At 42.5% G+C, this 23,214-nt stretch overlaps 1 protein-coding gene across 2 annotated transcripts in view; it reads left to right on the top strand.

Moving 5' to 3' along the window:
• The window catches only part of PTPRU (protein tyrosine phosphatase receptor type U), an 816,311-nt gene that overhangs the window by 681,301 nt on the left and 111,796 nt on the right, over positions 1-23,214 (top strand). Inside the window, exons 17-20 of one of the 2 annotated variants that reach the window (XM_086957511.1) lie at positions 11,962-12,034; positions 14,795-14,871; positions 15,084-15,101; positions 22,306-22,342. In XM_086957511.1, coding sequence (XP_086813637.1) covers positions 11,962-12,034; positions 14,795-14,871; positions 15,084-15,101; positions 22,306-22,342 — 205 coding nt within the window. The remainder of the gene's footprint in view (positions 1-11,961; positions 12,035-14,794; positions 14,872-15,083; positions 15,102-22,305; positions 22,343-23,214) is intronic. The other variant, XM_086957512.1, reaches the window with a different exon arrangement.

Raw genomic sequence — 23,214 nt, 5'->3', positions numbered from 1 at the left:
GGGGTCCAAGCAAGGGCCTTCCACTATCCAAACAAGGTGTTTCTAGGTGGATTACGAGTGCCATTCTTCATTGTCACACTGCTGCAGGAAAACCTCTGACTGGAAAAATTCGAGCACATTCCACGAGATCCGTGGCCTCCTCAACAGCCCTCTTCGCGGGGCTGCAGATTAAAGACATTTGCAGAGCTGCTTCCTGGAGCAGCGTTCACACCTTTACCAGGCATTACTGCTTGGAGTCCTTACAACAGGATGATGCAGCAGTAGGACAGGCTGTCCTGAGGAACCTCTTCCAATGATTGGTGGGCTTTCCTTTCTTTACCTCCTTCCGTCTTTCACATTTTGTATCTTTCTGTCATGTTGCCAATTGCTATATTGTGATGATGCAAAATGTGGTTTTGTTGCTAACTGCTTGCTACTCTGATACAAAGCATGGGAATCTATGAAAGTTCCAATACTGGGGTAAGGAAACAAGTTACTTACCTGTAACTTTGGTTCCCCAGTATTGGTAACTTTCATAGATTCCCATGCGCCCACCCACCTCCCCGAGGAAAGCTCAGCCTACTACAGATATGGTGTCTAAGTACACAATGGCTACGAAAATCTGAGGCACTGAGGTTCCTTCAGGAAGGTTCTAAGGGGTGAGGCACTTCTGATTGGCTGAGGCTTAAGTTTGGCCTCTTTTATACAAAGAGGGTGATATGCTACAAAAGAGAATGAGACCTAGGCCTTTTTCCTTGGTCTTTTGTACCTACATCTATGGTATTTTTGTTACTGAGACTCCCATTCCGACGACGGGGAATGATACAAAGCATGGGAATCTATGAAAGTTACCAATACTGGGGAACCAAAGTTACAGATAAGTAACTTGTTTTCTTTTTTAGTTTAATTAACCAAAGTTCATCAAAAACCATTTAGTTTCCAATCTACTTTTTCAACGCCATTCCAGTTAGAATTTGTTTTAGAGGATTTGTTATGCTGTTACGTGCTTTCTGAGTTTTAACAAGGAATTCAAATATATTTTTTTAACTAAGCTTGTTAAACGTGTTTGTTTCAGTTGGGGTAGCAATATTTAAGTCCGGTATCTTGGGTGTCGGATTAATAAGCCTGCAATTTTAGTAGCACATTTTTATTTAATTTTTCTTCATAATCTAAAGACCTTAAATTTTGTAGTAGCGTTTGATTAAGGTTCATTCTCTTGAGTTTATTTTCATGCTCCATGAATGTCCATTGTGGTTTGGGTCCTTGATTACTGTTTGTCTTGGGTTTTATTTTAGTGTAACAAAGAATTCATATCGAATGGCCATATCTTATTAGAGTGCTGCGCGCTTTTGGGTTGGGTGAGGGATTCGTGGCCTGGACGGCGATACTGTATAGGGACTCCACTGCAAGGGTGCGCACGAGGGGCGTGATCTCAGAGGCCTGTACTGTAGGCAGGGGCACAAGACAAGGATGCTCGCTCTCTCCCCTCCTGTTCGTGTTGAAGCCGTTAGCTGTACATGCGCGATCAGGCCGGTACGATCGGGGCCTTGATGGGATGGCAGAATCCCAGTTTATTGCTGTGTACGCGGACAAACTCTTAATGTTCCTAGCCAACTCTGCAGGAGATCTGCGAGGTGCTAAGGAACTGTTGACGCAGTTGAGACGTGTGGGGGGCCTCAAGGTCAACTGGAATAAGACGTGCCTTTTTCCTGTACGAAGTAGAGGGATGATCCACCTGATGCGCTTGATGTGGCGTGGGAAAGTAGATGCCTGGGAGTTCGTATTTACCACACGGCCCCTGATTTGCTGGAAGGTAATGTTGGTTGGGCATTACGCACTACTAGGAGTAACTTTTTTTATTTTATTTTTTATTTCTTTTTATTAAATCAAAACCATCAGAAAAAGCAGAGACATCAGGGGATACAGTTCAGAGTAATATCGGATATTAACAGACATTACATACCATCAAAATATTGTACAGATATAACTGTGAATGGATCAAGGGGACATGTGCTCTTCAATTTCCTCGGGCCCTGTCGGGTTGGTACAGATATCCCCTCTATAGTGTTTCCAGGACCCCCAGATTTTACACCACTTTCCAGGGCAACCCCTGGTGGAATACACTGCCCTTTCCCTGAACATACACCAGTCCAAATCCTCCCTCCACTTTTCCACCCCAGGCGGATGGCGAGCCCCCCATAGTTGCGCAATATTGTGCTTCGCAATCATGAATGCCAGTGTCGCCCATTGCTTCTTGTACAAATTAAGATCGGTTGGTGCCCATTTATTCAGAATACACCTGCGGGCTTCCAATTGCATTTCCATACCTAGGACTGTGCGCAACGTGCCATGGACCCCACACCAATACTCCTGCACTCTCGTACAATGCCACAGGATATGCATAAAGGTCCCCAGTTCCCCACAGCCCTCCTGCATTCCCCGGTGTCTGAGCGGCCCATATGGGTCAATCGGGGACCTGTGACGTACGATCTATGTAAGATCTTCAGTTGCACCAGTTGGAGCCGCATCGAATTGCCACAACCTTCGGGGACGACATCGCCTCCTCAATCCTCATCATCAAGCTCCAGCCCATCGTCCTGCCAGCGCTGTCTTAGATCTGCCAGCGGGTTTTCCATATTAATAACAAGCTTCTTATATATCAAGGAGATAGCCTTCTGAGGGAGATGGCCGTCTAACACGCTGTCTTCAAGGGGAGAGGCCTCAGGCAGTGCCGTGCCCCCAGGGACGTGAGTGAGCAATGCATGCCCTACCTGCAAATAACGGAAATATTCACCGTCACTCAGGTGATATTGCAGCTTAAGAGAAGCAAACAGGAGTATCGCGCCTTCCCCCAGATGTTCCGCACATGCGTGGTTCCAATAAGGTGCCACCTGTCGAAGCCTTTCGACTTCCACAAGCTACCCAACTTCTCTGAGCTCCATAATGGAGTGGCGAGTGTAAGCCTCCCTTCCCATTTAAGGTGCCCATTAGCTGCATGCCATACCTGGACGGCATGTGCCGTAGGCCCCATGAGGGGGAATCTGTGGAGTTTAGCATAAAGTGCCATAGTGTAGTCTTCCCTGGCATTAACCAGCAGTCCATGGCGTACCCAGGGTCATTCAAGGCGCCATATATCCCGTGGTTTACTGCCGTCAGCTGTGAGGCCCAAAGGTATTTCCTGAGGTCTGGCAAACCTATGCCCCGGGAAGGGTAAGTTTACGAAACGCAATGCGGGGTATACCATCCCAGAGTAACTGCCTTTGAAGGGATTCTATCTCCCTGTAATAAGTCGCTGGAACGGGCTCCATAGCATTCTGCATTGCATACAAGAACCGGGGCAAGGCCAACCTTTTAAAGAGCATCGACCTCCCTAGACTGGAGAGTGGGAGCGCCTTCCATCGCGCCACATCATTTCAGAATCGAATGAGCGGGGGAGTCAGGTTCCAATCATAATGGAGTTTAGGATCTAAGGTAATATAGATCCCAAGATACTTGAAACCCTCCGTGGCGGCCTCTATCGGGCAAGCGGTCGGAACATCGGGCGGGTCCCCGGTAAGAACAAAGAAGACCGACTTAGACCAATTAATGGCAAAGCCAGAGTATCGTCCGAATATAACCAGCACATCAAAGAAACAGCTCAGGGACCACCTCAGGTTGGTGAGGTAAAGAAGGATACTGTCCACGTAGAGTGAAATTTTATCCTCCCACTCCAAGGACCATCTCATCCCACGTATTGAAAGGTCCTGTCGGACCCATGCCGCCAATGGCTCCAAGGCCAACGCGAATAAAAGTGGAGACAGGGGGAATGGCATTCCTGAGTAGCCCCCCTGCTTAAAGCAAAATCGGGAGACTACTAGGAGTAACTTTGAATTCTGGGGGACTCTTCTGCTATCTGTGGCGGAACGGGTAGCGCTGCTAAAGATGATCACTTTACCACAGCTACTCTATCATTTTGGCACACTCCCGCTATGGATACAGCGAAAATTCTTCACCCAACTTAACACTATGGTTACAGGATTCTTATGGGGATCTGGAAGGCGTAGGGTTGCGCTCACCCCCATGATGAGACCCCTGAGGGAGGGAGGATTTGCGGTGCCCGACTTCGAGGCCTACTACCATGCTACCCAGATACAGTGGTTTACAAAATGGATGGCGGGGAGACTTCAGAATGGGGAAGCTCAAAGGGGTATGGACCCGGACCTACGGCAGCTTTCTTGAGTTTTACTCCGTCTCCCCTTGAGTGAAAGAGGGGCCTCGTGGGACCTGTGGGTGGTGGGTCAATGTTGGAACAGGGCTAGTAAAAGGACCAAACAGGGGCCTGCATGTGCACCCGAGATTCCGTTGCTGGTTTGTGAGGTACTGCCACATGGGGGGGACTGGCAGGGATTACGGGACTGGGAAGAGGAGGGAATATCCACCATCAGGGACCTATTTGAGGAAAACACTGTGCTACCCTTTGATGACCTGCTAAAGAGGTATGATCTCCGTAGGCGGACTTCCTCTTGCATGCCGCAGTGACGGCAGCCATCCGTAAACACTGGAAGAAAGGGATGACAGAACCACCGGCCTCTTTGGCATGCCAATACGTGGTCAGCGGCCGGGACGATCAAGGTGGTCACCTGCCTCTACAGGCGGCTTACCCAGGAGCTCATGCACCCCTTGGAGAACCTGTGTGACAAATGGGAAATGGACCTTGGCATACCTATAGAAGAGAAGCCGTGGGAGGCGCTGGTAGAAAGGGCATGGAAGTGTTCCAGAAATGCGAGATTCCCGCTAATCCAGTTCTTTGTCCTCCACAGAGCATATATCACTCCACACAAGATTAACAAATATTTTGGGACCCGTACACTTTGCCCGCAATGTCAGTTGGAAAACGCTGAATTTTTGCATATGTTCTGCAAGTGCCCGCTACTGGGGCGTTCTGGAGAGCAGTGACGACTAAATTAGGAGACATAACAGATAGAGAAGCTCACAGGATATTGCTTATTACACTGGTTCCCCCACACTGCCCACAATAAAGTGACCAGCAAATTCATTGATCTGGGCTTAGTCCTGGCTAAGCGAGAAATTACCACTCACTGGAAGGCGGCCAATGCACCTAATATCTCACAATGGCTGCGAGAATTCACAAAGTGGGCTGACTGTGAGGGGATTTTTAGATTACAGAAGGCACAGAGAACAAGTAATGAAAAAACACTGGAGACAGCGAGAGCATGTATGGCACTGGTAGATTTACTCAAGCACCCGACTGATGATGCAGACCCACCCTCAGAGTAAGGAGACTTGTGGGTAGAGATTAAATCGCGACCTTGCCTGAGCAGGCCGCTAGGAGATTGCCATGCATGTACTATATAGTGGCTCCCTCTCTGTGGTCACCCTACTACTAGAATAATGGAACCAGATGCATGAAATGGTTAGATACTAAAACCCACTGGGAACTACATGATGGAGCGACATGCCTAAAGGGGGAGGGATAGGTGATGAGGGGAGGGGTTTGTTTACCTATTTGTTGTAGAAATAGTTATGTGTGAAGATGAGAACAGACAACTGAGATGCTGATCTCTGGCATAGGGATATTGAATGCAATACTGTGGAAGTTGCTAGGAACGGAGAGCGCAATTCCCCTCGAGGTGACGGCTACAGGTGGTGGGGAGCAGGAATGTATAGCTACAACCATGATTGTTGATAACCACTGTTTATGATATGATGGGACTCTAATATTTCTTTGTACTGCCACTACCTGATGTGCGGAAAGTGAATAACAATCTGTTTACAAAGAATCATATTCAAATTTGTGGCTTCCAGTGCATTCTTCGTATGACCCTCCCATTTTTTGTGTTTCCAAAGTAGATCTGTATTTGTACTAAAGTTGAAGAAAACCAATCTTTGCATTTGCACTCATGTTTTTTTGGTGTAGCACCCTGACCAATCCTCTATTTGATTTTACATACACATTGGATTATAACCCTTTATATGTAATACAATGCAATTACATTTCAATTAGCTACACATTGAGCTGACTGCAGTTATTCATATTTCTTTTTGTTCGACACTTATTTTTCAATCAAACTATCCAACTATGTCCACTTTAGTAGATGAACTACTGTCTACTGGTGTATGATTTTTTTGTTGCAATTGATGCATGTTTGATTTAGTTTTTCAAGTTGGCCATGCATTTAGTTGTGTTTTTGTTATACAATAGTTTCATTCTTATTTGTTATTGTAATGAGTTAGTATTTGAAATTCATGTAGTTCCATTTCATACGTTTGGTACAGTACCCCACTTTGTATACAGCTTTGGTAAGCATAAGGACTTGTCTGCTTTCTGTCTTCTATTTTAATCATCACTGTCTTGCATATATTGCTGCACATGTAAGACTAATATTTGTGTTCTAATAAATGTATTTTCACATTTGTGACTCCAAAGACATTTAGATCTTTGGAAGAACCTAGTCTTTTAATTCATTCCAGTATTTTGTGTCATAATTTTTGGTACACAAACAATTTCTGGCTTTCAAACTAAAAGGCTGTTTACATTCATGTTTGGCAAAATGTCAAAACACATACATTCAAGTGGCTTGATATTTTGGTGCACTGTTGGCCACCATGTTTGTTTTGTATGTGATATAAAGATGGTCTAATTGAGCAATTCCAAACACAGGTTTATATTGTTTTTTAATTGTGAATTGCGGCAAAATCTGTATTTATAGTAGGCATTTACATTCAGATAATTTTGTTTTCTAAACTGGGTGTCACGTAGCACAAAATTTAGATTTTTCATGTTAAAGGGATTTACATTATGTTGTATTCCAAATGTATGATATTTGGATTCTAATTAGTCTTATGTTGGATTTACTATAGTAAATCCAACATAATTTAATACCTTTAATTAAAATATATTTTGTTCATTTGAATAGATTAATTGCATTCACTTGATTTCCCAAATGTGTTGAACTATGTTTCTTGTTAGGAGAGTTTTTATTATAAATATGTAATCCTCTTTACTATCCTAACTACTTTTCAATTTTTGTGCATCATCTATGTTTCAATTATATTTTCTTTCTATTATAATAGAAAACTGCATTTAATACATTTTCCAGTCAAATGTTGCAATAGTCTTAAAGTTTTTAATAGAGTCCAATTTTAGTCTGAATTGTTTGATTACAGTTTCAGGATATATTTGCATTCTATTGATTTTGGTTCAAAATACACAGCAATTACAGTTTTCAGTCTTTAGTACATGGATACTAAGTAAATGTGAATATGTTCCAAGGTTTTGTCACACACTTACTTTATGAATTCTGTTTGGGTTTTCATTTAGTGGTACTCTCACTTATATTTGTTATTTAAGCAGGATTCTGTTGTATAGATTACCATGCTGTGCTTATTTGTGATGTCTAATGGTTGATTGAAAAAGTAAAATGTCTATTTCCTCAAAGCTTTTCTGTATGGCTTTTGCAATCGACATGTTAATATGTAGATTCTGGGACAATGTTAAGCATGGTTTTGAAGCTAAAATATTTATGGATTCACATGCTGTGCATTTTCTGTCATTTAGTGGTTGATTAGATAAGCACATTTGTTTTTCTTGAAAACTCTTTACTGTGAACTTCAACAGCGGGCTTTTTTGTAATGAGATCCCAGTATGAGTTCAGATAGTACTCCTCAATGTCCCATGCATCACTGCCCTCATTTGATTGTTTTCTACCTTTTGTAATGCAAACTAGATTAATAGCTACATTTATTTTCCATTTTTCGATAGAACTTGCATTTTACTTAGTGTGATAATTGACTTTGGTTTGAAGGCATCTACTTTTGTTTGTTTATATTAATTATATGGATTATATTTTATTACACTGGTAGGATAATAATATGCTATCTAATTAGCTTAATTTCAGATGGTGTCCTAAAGCCATCTTGATTTGTTTGCAATTAAATTGAGTTTTGATTCCGTTAAAAGAGATTATTTGTATCCATAATACTGTGGTTTCATGTTTGCATTCTTATGTCATGAAGTTTATTTCATTGCAGTTTGTTTAGATTTTGTTTCAGCAAATGTTTTTCAAATGTGATTTAATTTGCCATGTTATAAGCAGGTGCAGTTTCACGTAATTTGTTTGGCAATTATTTTTCATTACCTAAGTGGATTGAAATGCATTGTTTGTCAGCTGTCCATGCTGATACTGGCATTAGATTTGAGTGTAACGCATGTAATTCAAAATAATGTTCTATACCCAGTGCCTTAAACACAATTATGTTCTGAAGCATGTGAGTGGAAGTCTGTTTCATTGAGTTTGGAGCAGCTAACCTAGAGTTTAAGTGTTTATTTTAGTCAGTCACTTTGTCTTATATTCTAAGTTGTTTTTGTAAATGTAAATTCAGTTTCAGTTGTATTCAAATTCATAGAATTTTGCTAAATTAGATGTGCAATACTACTACTGTTTATTGCTATCTATTACCAAAAGAGGAGCCTGCTCCACTCAGCAACAGTCCGCTGAGGCCAGAAGACCCTTGGCTACAGCTCATAATTGATTGAGCTCTTTCATTTCAGCAGAAAATATGGTACCTTTCACCAGAGTTGGCCTGGGACTGTAAATAGACTTGGTCACCAGAATAAGTAGCCCCTATTAGGGAATTAGTTAGCTAAAAACGTGGCCTATGTTTTCAACCTGGGGCACATTTTTAACTGCATGGATTTTGAGTTTGCTGCAGGCAATATTTTTTTAATATCCTGGAAATCAACAGTAAAAACTGGCCCACCAGACCATAAAACAGGCCCACAAATAGACAGAAACCGGCCCACACACTGACCTGTCAGATCAGCCTATCAGACACTGCCTGATTGCCCTACAGGCCAGTCTGACGCTGCCTTTTCCTTCCATATTAATTCTCTCATTCATATACTAGATTTACCTCTTACTCTGACATTGTATTTCTTACACTTCTTATACAAACGTACTGTACCACACACACATATTCTGTCTCACACCTTTACTGTAGTTATTGTAGCAGTCCCAGTCACTTGCTGCCATGCACTCTTACATCTTTTTTCCCACTTTCTTTTACTGTACCTATCACATCCTTAACTTACTTTGTGAAAATATAATATACCTCTTAAAACTATACAATGCTTTGTGCATGCATACTTAGCCAATTGCACCCAGACTGCTCGGGTTGAACCCATGCGTTTGGCTTTCACTTCTCCTATAACTTTCACTCACACTATACCAACTACACACATATTCTATCTTCCATGTCTATAAAGTACAAACTTCTTGCAGTCATACTGTACCGCAAATCCCACGCTCCACTGCCCATACAGTACTGTGACTTGCATACTGTGACACACACCTTTCACATCAACGCTCAACCTCTCACATACTATGCTCACATAATACCTACAATGCGTAAATACACACATTGTACCTCTCGTACAAATAATGGATGGAGTGTTCTGAAACTGCAACTACAATTCTATAGATTTTATACAGATTCTGCACCTCTCTCATATGATGTATCCTTCACACAATTTCTGGATATCTTTTTCGTCAAGATTTATGTATGAATTAGTAATTTCGGCAATGTTGTGTTTGAGTGAAAGGATGAAATACCCCCTTGCATTTAAGAGAATGTAAAGCAGTTCATATACCATAATGAGTCATTAGTCTGAGGGAGGCTGACCCAATTTTCCGATAGGCCAGTAGGCCTAGGGTAAGGTCAACAACAGGTGAGATGTAGTCTTTCATTGGCATCTACTTGATGGGAAATTAGGAGATGTCAGTAAGGACTGGTCGACCTCAGAAGTATGCTCGTTTCCGCTCACTTTTTGTAATTCTAAACACTAATCATTTTTTATCCAATACTCTTTTTACATTTCTTCTCTGTGCTGTCTCTTTTCTCAAATTGCCATTTTAGAAGTCAGGTAGCTCAGTCCACATCCTATGATGCTTTCCTGCAGTAGCAAATATTCGGTTTTCTTTAAGGTCCTGGTCTGTTGCTCTACCCTGTGCTTTCTCTGGGGCTTTGCAGCCACGGACCCTCATAGGATCACATACAGGTGAATATGCTGGTAGACTCTTGGGACAGTGGATGATAGAAGGTATTAATACCCACTTCCTGCACTCAGGCCTGACCCACACATTGGGAGTTAGCAAGAGTCCATAAAAGAGACATTTGAGGTGGGGAGCGTGAATGGCAGCTATACTTGACAATTGTGTATGCGAGCAGGTGTTTGAGCAAATTCACCTTGTCTAACAGCTAGCCCTTTTGATAAATCTCACCCCTTACTGAGAATATCATTCTTTTTGTTTAGTGCAGATTGTCCATTGTGACAACAGACAGGAATGCATATGTACACACACAAGGCTTCCTGGTCCTCCGTATAGAGGCTTTTAAGGGAATTTGTTCTGTTTTGCTCCAGATAAAATGTGTAAAAGGATGTAATGGGTTGCATACCTGAGCAGTAATATCTTTAAATGGAATATTTGCCTCCCCGTCTCCAGTTTCCCTAGATTTCAGATATGGGGATTGAATATTGGCTGCCCTGTGGAAGGCCCGTTAACTGTGTCGCACTGAAACACACATCGGCACCTAAAGGCTTTCTGACAAACAGTTGATACCTAAAAGTGCTCTCACAGATATTAATTATCCCAGTATTCTGATGTTGGCACCAAACAGGTGCTTTTACAGATTACATTATTGTATATCTGATCATGTTATTGGGTACATAGAATGGTAGTCAGTAAAGGAGAAGTGTAGTCAGGAAAGGAGAAGTGTAAAGATATTTGTCCGAAATGCTGACGTGATGGAGTAAAAAGAGACCACTCGCGCTCTATTCCAATGTTCAGAACCTTAGGCTATTGCTTTAATTTTCATTTTAAACAGTGGATAGAGTTGTGGTTTGAATGAGGGTGAATAATTGTTATGGGTAACTATTGAATGGTATGGAAGGTGGGGTTGGCATGTATTTGTGTATATTACACACTTAAATGTGCTTATATATTGATATTGAGAAAGTATGCTCATATCTTTATATGAAATTCAATTTAATATTGAATATATAAATCTGAATGGCATTTCAATAAATATCATTTTGAGTTTTTTGGCCTCTGCATTTGATATTGGATATATTATAACTTTTTGACCTATTGACACATGTATGGTATATTAAAGGGGGTTGGCGGTTTACCTTAGTAGTGCCACCTGAATGTGCCTCCTTGGTGCCAACTAAATTAAGGCCAGTGACAAACTGCGAATAAACTGGTGCTGCTCCCCTTTTCTACAGCAGAAGGGAGTGCCTACACACATGGCATAGGCTTAGGAATCAAACAGTTAGACGGTTATACCTACGATCAGCTTTTTTGTATCACTGTAATCAATAATTTCACTGGAATAGCTCCATCTGCATCCTCTTCCTACAAACCACCACCCACACAAGCCTTCCATGCTTTTTTGTTCTGGTGCTCAACTTCCATTCTTCAGCCCCAGGTTTCTTTCAGCAGCAGTACCATGACAGCCGTTCACATCAGCATTGGTAACTGGTGACCGGTCCACATTCAGTCAGGCAATCGTCCTCTTTGTTGTGTTAATTTAACTACACATCAAATAGTGAAGGCTTGAAAGTCCACTGAGTGGGTTTCAGACTTAGGATTGGTGAGCCACAGAAAAGAAGCCCAAGGAATGAATACTTTTAGTGTAGTTGAGTAGAAGGAAGGCCCCTGCTCTTATGAGCTTGCGGAGATAAAGCATAACTCATTCAGTGGCAGGAGGTAGACATAGTACATGTTAAAAGACCCTCTGTCAGTATTACTCCCTGGAGCAGAACCAACCTAATTGTGGTTTTTCCGTCAGTGTAAGAAATGGTCAAGAGTCCTTGTTATGGATAATCAAGTATATTACGGAGAGAAATTTGACTTTACCTAAAGCCCCTGTTAGAGGGCATCCAAGGCCCCCTTTTCACAAGAATTGTGTTCTTCATTGCAGAGTTTCTTCGAAGGCTGGGATGTGTCGAAGAAAAAAGAGAAAGTCAAAGGCAGACAGGACACCATGCAGAACTGTAAGTTAACCATTAAAGCTATCAATACCAATCTGTGATAGCTTGAGCTCATACATATATGTGGGAGGCGTGGGAAACTAAAAACAATGGTCTTTTGCTATATTATAGCGGATTAGAAATATCAAGAGCATGCACTCCAATCCCCTACATCTATAAATCAATGTTTTACGTGAATACACAACTATGATTGGCTCCTAAGTGCTGATGTACTAACACCAGAGTCTACCGATTACCTGAATTATGCATGTACTGGAGCAAGTTTGATTAACCCCTTCCGTGCGGGGCTGTCTCCCCCGCTGTGCTGGGGTGTGGGGGGCTCGCACAGCGCCCCGGTGCTCATGACGAGGTCAGCTCTTCATGAGCCACGGCGCTCCGGTGCTCCTAACGAGCTGAGCTCGTCATGACCACGCCCTTTCCAATGGAACGCTCAGCACAGCAGGGGAATCAGCCCAGCATGCAAGCGTTCCATTTAACGGGCGCGGTCATGACGCACTCAGCTCGTCAGGAGCACCGGAGCGCCATGGCTCATGACGAGCTGACCTTGTCATGAGCACTCAACGTGTTAAATGCAGTCCCTTTCTGGTAAAACACTTGTAACAGTTACTGCTGTATTTCATTCGGGAGATTTGAAACTCGTATAGTAAGTGTCACCTTCCCTTAGATATGAGAACATTAATATTGGTCCCATCCGAGATACAGCCAATGAAAATCCTGAGCATTTGGTGGAAAAGTGATGGGCCTTAGCATGAAAGTAACTCTCACGTCTTTTTTTCAACTCTGAAGATAAAGGAGATTTATTTGGCCACTGAATGGAATATATCTGTAGAAATGTACATGATCTGAAGAGGGATTTTCCCCTCATAGTGCTCGAAAGATAAGAAGATCAGCTTGTACAAGTAATTCTCAAGCATTGGAATATGCCTTTGTTTCAAACACTTTGGGGTCTATTATAATAGCTGACGGATTATCACCGCCTGTATGGCGGTGGTGATCCGCCCCCCATTACCTACCACCCGCCTCCCATCACCGGCGGACTGAAAGACCGTCTGCCGGTTCTCTGCCCGTCAATGAGTCGACCAGGCAGAAAAAGGGCTGAATATGGTGGCGTGTCTGCAAGATACCGCCATCCACATTACAATACAGGCGGAGAAGTCCCTTTCCATTGCAGCGTTGTCGCCATGTAAAGGCATGCGGTTCCTGAATGTGGGTGCCCGTTGCGGGCCCCCAGGGTGTTGGGGGCATGGAGGGTGCACATGGGGGAATACTTATGGTACACCCCCTTCCTTTGCATGCACAACGTGGCAGGCACCGCGCGGTGCATGCGAATGCACAAGGTGCATCCACAGCATTGTGGCAGCGGTGCTTTGAGCACCGTCCGCCACAATGTTGTGGATGGGGGATGCCACCGCCCCCATGGCGGTGGCATCCTAATAGCAGGTGCAGGACCGCCGCACCACTGACGGGCGGTCCCAGCACCGCTAGGGTGGCGGGCAGACGAAGGTCCGCCCGCCATCCTAATAGACCCCTTTTTACTCAAATGCCATTTGACTGACTAAATCGCTGTCTTTGTCCGAAGGCAGTAGTGTTTTTGAAATGTGTCAGGTTTCCCTCTGTTTCAGGACTTTAAATCCCACTGATAGCTTTATTCCAGGGTACACTCACTGTTTTTCTGTTTGCATTGCTACGTGTGCCTCCATTATGGCAGAGGTGTGACAGTGATGTGCATACTTTCAGCAATGTGGGAATGAAACCATAGCACATCAAGCCTCTTCCCAATTGTAGTGAGAAGAAACCCTGCAGCAGTGTTGTCCTCTTGTTTCCTGGTGGCATTGGCCTCTTTTATTTAGATAGAATCAGCCTCTTTATTCTAGGTTAACAACTTGACCGCGGTGTGAATTCCGCTGCAGTGCTGGAACTCTAATCAGTGGGCGGGGTTCGGACGGCTCTCGGCCGTCCTCCGCACACGCCCACCACCACGTGGAACAGCCGGGGGCCGTCCGCAGCATCGAAGCGGTTAAGTTGCTCAACCTTTGGTAGAATGTATCTTTCTTTTGAGCTGAGCCACTCTCTTATCTTCTATGTATTTCTGGTCATTTTCATCTTGGTACAATCAACATTTTCATGCAGGTTGAGTTGGCCTCTTTCTTCCCCGTCGAGTCAGCTCGTTTCTGCCCCAAGGATTTGGTACTTTCCTTCCAGGTAGGGTTGTCCTCTTTCTTCAAGCACTCTCTTTCTCTCTTCTTGAGCAGCATTTTTGGCTGCTACTCTGCGTGAGAATTTGGTAAATTGACCCCTGAGTGAGAGAAGCCTTTCATCCCCCACTTACAAAGTTTAGAGGAAGGCAGTTGCCTGTCAACCTGTATTCCCATGTTGCTGCGTAGCCTGTAATCCCAAAGTCAAGATGGCATTAGTGGTTTCCTTCAGCACACTGATATGAATCTTTGTATATTTCAGTAGGTTACTTTTCTATCATTTTACTGACACGTAGCCCTTCTGCAGCACTGGCGTCAAATATGGCTCTGGAATTACTCGTTCTCTGGGGGCAAATGGTTTGAAATGGTTGTGTTGGGATAGGGAAAGCAATTAACTGCTGTCTGAACATTGCTTAGTAATTATTTGCTTTGGACATCCAATGAAGAATATCAATGTGTGGAAACTGGCATCAGAGAGAAACAAATATTGTCCAACATAAGATTTTTCATGCGTTCATTGTTTTTTTGTATATTCCACAATGTAACTTTGCATTTTTCCCTTTTCTAGACGATCGTCATCGAGTGAAACTGCACCCCATGCAGGGGGATCCGAATGCAGACTACATCAATGCCAACTACATAGACGTGAGTACCCCACACGAAAGGTGTGAAGAGAGACTATTGTACTGATTTGAAAGTGCATTCTCCTGACTGGTGCTGTTGCACTCTGTGAATAGGTGCCTATATCTCCTGCTGTCTTTTGAGCATCTGTTTTCTCCTCAATGCTCTCCTCTAACTTTCCTTGTCTCTGCTCTTCTCTTTCTCCTCCTGACGTGCCCGCTTTTGGGGTCACACAGATCCGGATAAACCGAGAAGTAAGTATCCCTCTGCTTTGACAAAATACCCATCCCATCTCTGGCTAAGCCTGTGTCTGTGAGAATTCCTATATATGTCAGAGGTCTTGGTGTCAGACAGTACAGTTCAGTGTGCATTCTCTTCCCATGATGCATTGTTAGTTCGGTCTGGGACTAGGGCAGTGCTCTTGGCCATGTGCATGGTACCACACGTTCGGAAGAGCAGCAGCGATTGTCTTTGCCAAGGCTAATGACCTCTTGCATCATCCTCTGGCCGTGCAGTTGTGTACAGACACACACCTCTGAGTCAGATGAGAGAGTGAGCCATTGATATGGTTATGATTAGGCGGCTGCACTCTCACTTGCGGGTAAAGGGTAGAATCTTTGTTTTGGGATCTTTCTCAAGTCCAAAGCTCAAGCCGACCACCCAAACAAGGAAGGAGCCCACTGCAGGTTGCAGCAGAGCTCTCGTTAATGTCATGAAAGGCTGACTGCAATTCTGAATCCTATTGTATTCCCAAGATGCCACAGGCATGGTTTCTTCTGGTCTACCTAATCTGCTTATCCCTGTAGCAATGTTTCATAGCACCAAATCGTCACACCGCTTCTCGGTCAATTCTTTCTTTCAGCGGCACTCCCACCACCTCCTTTCGCTTTCTTTAAGGCTCTGTGGACCATGAGGGAGACTTCATAAGCCCCAAATTCAAGTTCAGCTTTGAAGAACAGGCTGCTCTTGCACCGGGTGCACTGCAAGGAACCCCAGATCACAAGCCTCACCAAATGGTCTGGCGATTGGGGGCCAGATGTACGACCATTGGAATTTGTGACTCCCAAATTGCGAGAAGCAATTTGCGAGTCATAAAATCCAATGTACAGCAGTGTCTGAGACACTGTTTGCGTTTCAAGATTGGGTCACAAATTGCATACCTAGCTAATGAGGCTGTCGCAATTTGCGAACCCATTGGGAAGGGCTAGCACTCCCAGTGATGATGGCCTGCTGGGGTCAGTAGACCATCGTATTTGTGACTGCTTTTAAATAGAGCAGTTTTTTTAAATGCAGCCCGTTTTCCTTAAAGGAAAACCGGTTGCATTTAAAAAAGAAAATTTAAACTCTTCAGATTAATTTTTTTAAGGGCAGGCAGTGGTCCCCGGGACGACTATCTGCCCTTAAAAAATATTTTTGCATCCATTCACAAAGAGGAAGAGGTCCCCTGTGGACCCCTTCCTGTGTGCAAGTGGTTTACAACTGCAATTGCGGTCGCAAAACATTCATACATGGGTTTTTGAGTTGCTATTTGGAAGGGACGCCCTTGGCACGCCCCTTCCTAATAGCGAGTCACTAACCCTATTTTGCAAGTCGCTTATTGATTAGCGACTCGCAAATTAGGGTTAGTGCATTGGCCTGACCAATTTTGCGTTTGCAATGGGGCTGAAATCCCCTTTGCGACAGCAAAAATTGGTCGTACATCTGCCGAAGTGTCTTCTCTGGGGTACAGCAGGCCAATTTCAGTTCTCCCTGTACGGCTCCTCACAACCTTCCTTTTCTAGGCAGATTGTTCGTTGTGCAAAGGTACCTCCATAGCTCCTCCGCAGCTGTTGGTTTGCTTCTTCCTTCAAAGTAGCCCTAACCTGGCAAGCTTGAGCTTTTATGGTAGGTGTGTTTCCATATCATGTTATGGGATGCAGTGTTTGACAGTGTGATTGATGAGGAAGTGTGAGAGGTAGAAATGCATTTTTACAATATGTGTTAAGAGGGCAGTTCTGATGAGCTCTACCGGCTCCTTTTTATTGTGTAAAAAATCTTTCTTTTATGTACTCTAGATTCTTTCCCATGTTGGTGTCTTGAGAGGTTATTGATCTTCTTTATAGGGTTGCCATTATGAGATGTCCACTGAGGAGGTTTTCCAAGATGGAGTGTGTTATTGTCATCTTTTTTGTCTTAGAATGATATCTATGTTCAGAGTATGTGACTATTTGGGACCTGCGTGGTGGGATATGATAGTCTTACATTGATCATCAGAATGTGGCAGATCTCTTTGGTCTCGGCAGGCTTATCTAATTAGTATCAGGTTATTGTTAAATGTGCTGCTATAAACTGTTTCTGTGCTGTCCAGTTGCCCGCAGCGTGGCACAAGTCCTTCAATACAGTATATCCCTATTCCATTTCCAATGAGGGAACAGGTAATGAATTGGTATATGATATTATATGGATATGATATGATAACATGGCTCATATCAAATAGATACTAAGAGGGTGGTCATAAGCATCAACTTAATTGTACTCCATCTTCTGGTATTAGGTAGAATGTGGGGTAGGTATAATATACGATCTCTGTGAAGTCTGGGGTGCAGTGGGCTATGGTTAGAATTACACATGTCATTGGAGAGCTTGCGTTCTTTAGCGACAGAGTTTTGCAGCAAATACTTCCAATGTTGTTTGAGGAGGCATAGTTATTATAGTCGATCCGTATTTCGATATCATTGTGAAGTAATGTTGAATGAAGTTCCTCAATATGGGGTGGCTGCCTCTGTCTGTCCTATTGGTATAATGTGCTGGTCTGTACTTTTCAGTAGCTCTTGACTTTGCTCTATTAATATTAGAATTATCATTTTAGATTCTAGCAATTTTATATTTATATTCATCATAAGAACAAAAGTGTTTTCAGCTCTTTTCCGAACTTTAAATGCTCCTGAATGTATTGAGTTCAAGTGGGAATGAGTTCCAGAGCTTGGTGGCCTGTACCAAGAAAGTAGATCCCTATATGGATTTCTTATTGTAAGATGGTGCTAGCCTGGAGCACTGTGTCCTATTTTGTTTGTATTGTTTGAATGTATTTTGAAGGTATACTGGCCCTTTCCCTTGGGAGGCTCTGGGTACTATGCAAAGTGCTTTGCACATTGAAGGCCCAACACCAGCTAGCCAGTGAAGTATTTACAGGACTGGCGCCATGTCTTTTCTGGTGAAAGTGGAGGAATCTTACTGTAGATTTTTGGATTCATTCAATTTAGCATTTTATGAAGCATGGGTCACCAAGATTTAAGCTACTGGCTTAGTTTGTGCTTTGAGTTCACAAGAGTGCAGATAGTTTGCAGTTTTTGTTGGTATTTGAGGAATGGCAAGCTGCATCGCTATGTTTTCATTGTGTAGAAGGTGCTCCTTAGCATGTGGTGTTAGGAACAGATCTTAGACAGTATTTTCCCCTAGATTTCTCACTTCACCTAACCTAGCTGGCAGGGTGTCAAGTTCCTTAGGCCATATGTCCGTAGACTTGTGTTTGTGCCATTGTCCTCATGTCATGATCTCTATCTTATCAGTGTTGTGCTGAATCGTCATCCATCGGTGTATGACTCCTGGTATTGATCAAGGAGAAATCCTTTACTTGGGATTTCTGCCTTATATTTATTCCACGTTTAAGTTAGAAATTGTGTCATTCCCAGGTCTAGATCATGATCAGTTTTAGGTAGTTCCTGACTTGCCTATTCTTCCCGCACTGGTAAAACCCCCGTCTGTCTTACAGAGTCAGCAGGAAGAAGGGTTCAGGCTGGGAACACCCTCTAAGTGGAGACCAAAACAAAGGCACAACGGAAGGGCTTTCCTACTACGGTATCTCTCAACCTCTTGGGGGTGGCACCTGTGGTAAAGACTGGAGTAGGAAGAGGGCAAGAGTTGTCCATCAAAGTGGACACTCTGTATCCTATCCTCCACACCCTAGAGTTTGGTCCACTACAAAGGACCTCGGGAATGCCTTGGTGGGACCCTGCAATTCCATCCATTGCTGTCTGAAAGGCTCCCTCAAACTCCATCCTGCTTACCACTCACAGGATATCAAAATTGGATTCTGCAGTTGTAACAGCCAGGGACAGCACACACCCAACATAACTAGGATAACCTTACACATCCCATCCAGGTCTCAGTCGAAGCCAATAGCAAGCAACAAGTAAAAAGACCTGCCCTGCATACATAGTGTGAATCTGCTACCACTGTCTTTGTGCCGCAGCTGGGTGAACTGACAGCAGACACATACAGGTGGGACACAAACAGACTAGAGAGCCGTCCTCCATGGCGTATTCCGTGCCACAATGTGGCTGCAGCATTTACATCTAATTGCCTAATTAATAATATCCAGAGACTCGCTATGGGGATCTCTCCAGCGCCGTGCAGGCCACCCTTTCCATCTCAACCTACCTGTTCATGTCCATGTGAGTCAGTGTGTGTGTGGATGTGAGTACAAATATTTATTATTGTGTTAATGTGTGCACGTGTACATGTGTGAAATGTTTGCAGATATGTGTGCACAGGTGCATGGTGGTGCATGTGTCCATGTAAAGAAAAGTGTCTGAACATATCTAGGACTGGCGGATGTTTCCAATGGCAGAAGTAGAGACTGTTGATCGTGCACGCCAACGCTTGGAATGCTTTTGTGTGCTGAAGTCACAGAACTGCTTTAAATGTAAATGGATATATTTTTTCTCCTTTTTTGATCGAGCTTTCATCCTGGCTCGCTACATTTTCTAAATTGTTTTCCTTTTAAAAGTAGGTACATTTACATCATGTACAAAGTGCACCTTTTAGCCTGGAATGTTCCCAGAGTTTCTCCAGCTGGGTTTGAAATACTCAAACGATGTTTATCTGAAGCGAGCACAATAGTTTGACCCCAGAAACCGGCCCAGCAGCCTTGTGTAGTAATCTTCTGATGTTTTAAAGTGGTGGAATTTCAGGAAGCTTAGAGCACAAGTTGAGCGCTAAGCATTCTAAAAAAAAACTGCCACCATGCGTCCGTCTACTGTGTATTTTGCACTCAATTGTTCCTTTCTGGTTCCACCGCTGCACAGAAACTTTTCCTAGGAATACTAATATCCACAAATACCAATGAAACAGTGCCAGGGGATTAGGGGTTGCATGGGTCGAAGTAAGCAGGAGCCTAGATATGCTTAGCTCCTGCTGCTAATATAAAAGTACATGGTAACCATGCTGCTGCAAATCACTGCTAGAAGTTACATTTGACTCTCTACAGCAGTGGTTCTTGCACCTTGGCCTTCTTTGCACCCCTCCTGAATCACTACAGGAAGCCGAGGAGCCTGGCCTAGGTAATTTCTAGCTTTTGAAACTCAAAGCAATACACAAAAATACAGAAACAAGTAAACAGATTATAAAATATTGTATTGAATTCACGTGTAAAACTAAAAATTTAAAAATCCTAATTTTTATTTTAATGGGAAGATGGAAGCTTTTCAAAATGTGGGTTTATTTCTAAAATTCAGAGCGATATGCAATGTATCACTTTATATTTTTTTGCTGCTAGTTCTTCATTTGAACCACCAAACGTTCATACTAGATGCTCCTTGCTCGCCTTGCGCTACTCCAGTAATCAACCTAGGTACACTCACTTATTTTTTATCACAAGTTTAACATTACCTCGCATTCACAGTGCTTTTTAAAAAAAAATCAATGTTGCATTTTTTTTACATAACTATACATTTTATTAAACTTTTAATATTTAATTTTCTAAACAGTTGTGCACCTACAAACCCTAAGTTAAGAACCACTGCCATATAGCAACTGGTGCTCTTCATTTTCACCTGGAATTCACATGAAGCTATTCACAGTTCTTATATATGTTACCTTTTCTCTGTTTTAAAACAAGAGAGTTGTCGTACAGAAAGAATTAAGAAGCATTTTCAAAAAATTAATAACTTAGTAAATCAACATGGAGTGAAAATAAACAAAATCCAGACTTGCCTTGCAGATATTAGTTTTGGGAGTGCTGCAGTGTATATTTTTAAGAACTCATTTAGATTATTTTTGTCATGTGATTTGACAGGACAGTGTAACACTTAAGAACATCCTAAAAGGTAATCAGAAAATAACAATGCTGGTGATACAATAAAATAAAATGAGATAAACTGATTACATTATTAAATGGAATTTGATTTTTGACTGGCTCATTTATTTGAAAAGCTCCTTGATCAGTGAATATAGTTCCTGGAAGAATGTTCAATGCCCAGAAGAAACTTCAAGAGGCTACCTTCCAATTCTACCTTCCCTGTTGCTGTGGAGGTATTTTTAGAATAATGATAAAGAACCAATCGAAATAGGAACACTTGTCTCAGAATAAGAGGATGATTATGAATTTGCCCATTCTGTCACTGATCGTGATATTTCTGCAGCCACATTTTCATTTTTAAAAATACTTATCCTTGCAGCATTCCCAAAATAATTTTCCAGAAGGTTTTTAAAATATAAGTTACACATTATTTTTAGTTAATGTGTTCTTTCATGATAAAACACCGAAGTTTTTCCATGTTATTATCATGCCTTGCAGTGCTGTGCCATTTGATGCACCATATACTTTAAATGTGGCTGCCAAGCCATGCGCATTGGAACAGGAAAATCGCAATGCAAATGTCAGTGTTTCCCAGTGTTTCTTCTACAGAAGTTTTACATTTCCTACAGACTGAAAGAAAATGTACAGAATGGATTGAGGGGAACGTTGCTCAGAGATGCAAGTGCATACATGTCAGAAGTTCCTGCTTTAAGCACCATGAATCAGTGCTGAATGCCCACTTCCACGTGTGTTTTGCCACCTGTCATAGAATAAAGCTCTATTGCAGTTTCTTTAATCAAATAGTTGCTGTGCTCATAAACATGTCAGGGCAACTTTAACCCGAAGAGAGAGTAATTTCTAGTGTGCATTATTAGTTTTTGCTTACTGAGTAGTGGCAATGAACATGTGTAGCGCCATCACGAGGAGCACCCTGCTGCATTGTGGGTAATCCACACATTCTTCTTGAATTTGGGCCCTTTGAGAGCTCTTTAGCTTAGCTTTTTTAATACATTTAGTACATGGTTAAATGTTTGGCTTTCATATGGTTATTGGTTCCTCAGTGCAGATATTGCTGGTTAAGGTTAACAATCAGTGGAGGGTGCTTTAGGCTTTAGAGTACATCATTTTTGTTGTAATTCAAGTGTTCTGTTCAGTGGGAGTATCAAGTGGTGCAGGTAGGTATTTTCCCCAACCAACGTACAGAAATTGAGTTGTCTCGTTGCAGAAATTATTCTCATCGTAACAGGCAGTTTCAAAGGTGGCGTTAGTATTGCTACATGTCTGATCATTTTATTAATCATTTTTCATGTCCTAAGGAAGGTGTTATTGGAAAGTTGAACTTTGTGGCCGATAACCTAAAGAGCAAGCTACAACTTTCAACACTTTTTTTTTTCTTGCAGGGCTATCACAGGTCCAATCACTTTATTGCCACTCAAGGTAAGGCTGTGCTTTTAATATACTACATGCATCCTTTGGGTGAAATAACTATGCTATCTCCTCTTTCTCCTGTCACATGTCCATGGTAGCCAGTTAACTCGGTTATCTGGTGCAGTATGGCCAAAAATAGCAGAGATCCTTGCTAGCTTAGTCTGTCTCTGCACCGTCAGGATATTCAGTGAGTGCTGATTCCCACATCTGCCTTTACATGTTCATGAAGATGGGTGCTTGCTGTATCTCCCCTTTTGTGATCTAAAATAATAATTCTCCTTCTTTACCTTCCCACCACCCGAAAGATCAGTGTTCACTGTGCTAACTCCAGTTACTTGCTAGGAAGGTCAGTGTTAGTTATGTTTATTGTGCCAACTCTATTTGTCTTCACATGGCCAGTGCTAGCTCTATCCGTCTTCACACTGAAGGGAGTTCTGAGCTTTCGAATGTATGGCACAATATTGAGTAACAAAATATCACTTAAAACTATTGACTACAGCGACTACCACAATAATAAAGGTAAAATTATATAGGTAAATATAGATTTACTATTCTTAACTCCACTCCTAAGTAATATATATGTATATATTACCTACTGGCGGTCACCAGTAGGTATAGTTAGGACAATGTTTCCATAGAAAGTATTTTTTAACTTGCCTAAAACTTTAGCACCGTTTCATGAATCTTCACGAAATTTTCTCAAAAAAGTGTCATAGTGAGTCATCTTGTGCGTGGAAGGTTTTCGTATGATCCATCAAGCAGGGGCCGAGAAAAAGGGGTGTAAAAAAAAGATGTTTTCCCATCTTAATTCCCTCAGGTCCTTTAAACACGCTTGCAGCCTGAACCGCTGGACAGAATTACACCAAATTTGGCAGAAAGCT

This window comes from Lissotriton vulgaris, chromosome 2_1 (genome assembly GCF_964263255.1).
Source record: "Lissotriton vulgaris chromosome 2_1, aLisVul1.2, whole genome shotgun sequence".
In the NCBI taxonomy this organism is placed as follows: domain Eukaryota; kingdom Metazoa; phylum Chordata; class Amphibia; order Caudata; family Salamandridae; genus Lissotriton; species Lissotriton vulgaris.
This window is presented reverse-complemented; position numbering and strand designations above follow the sequence as displayed.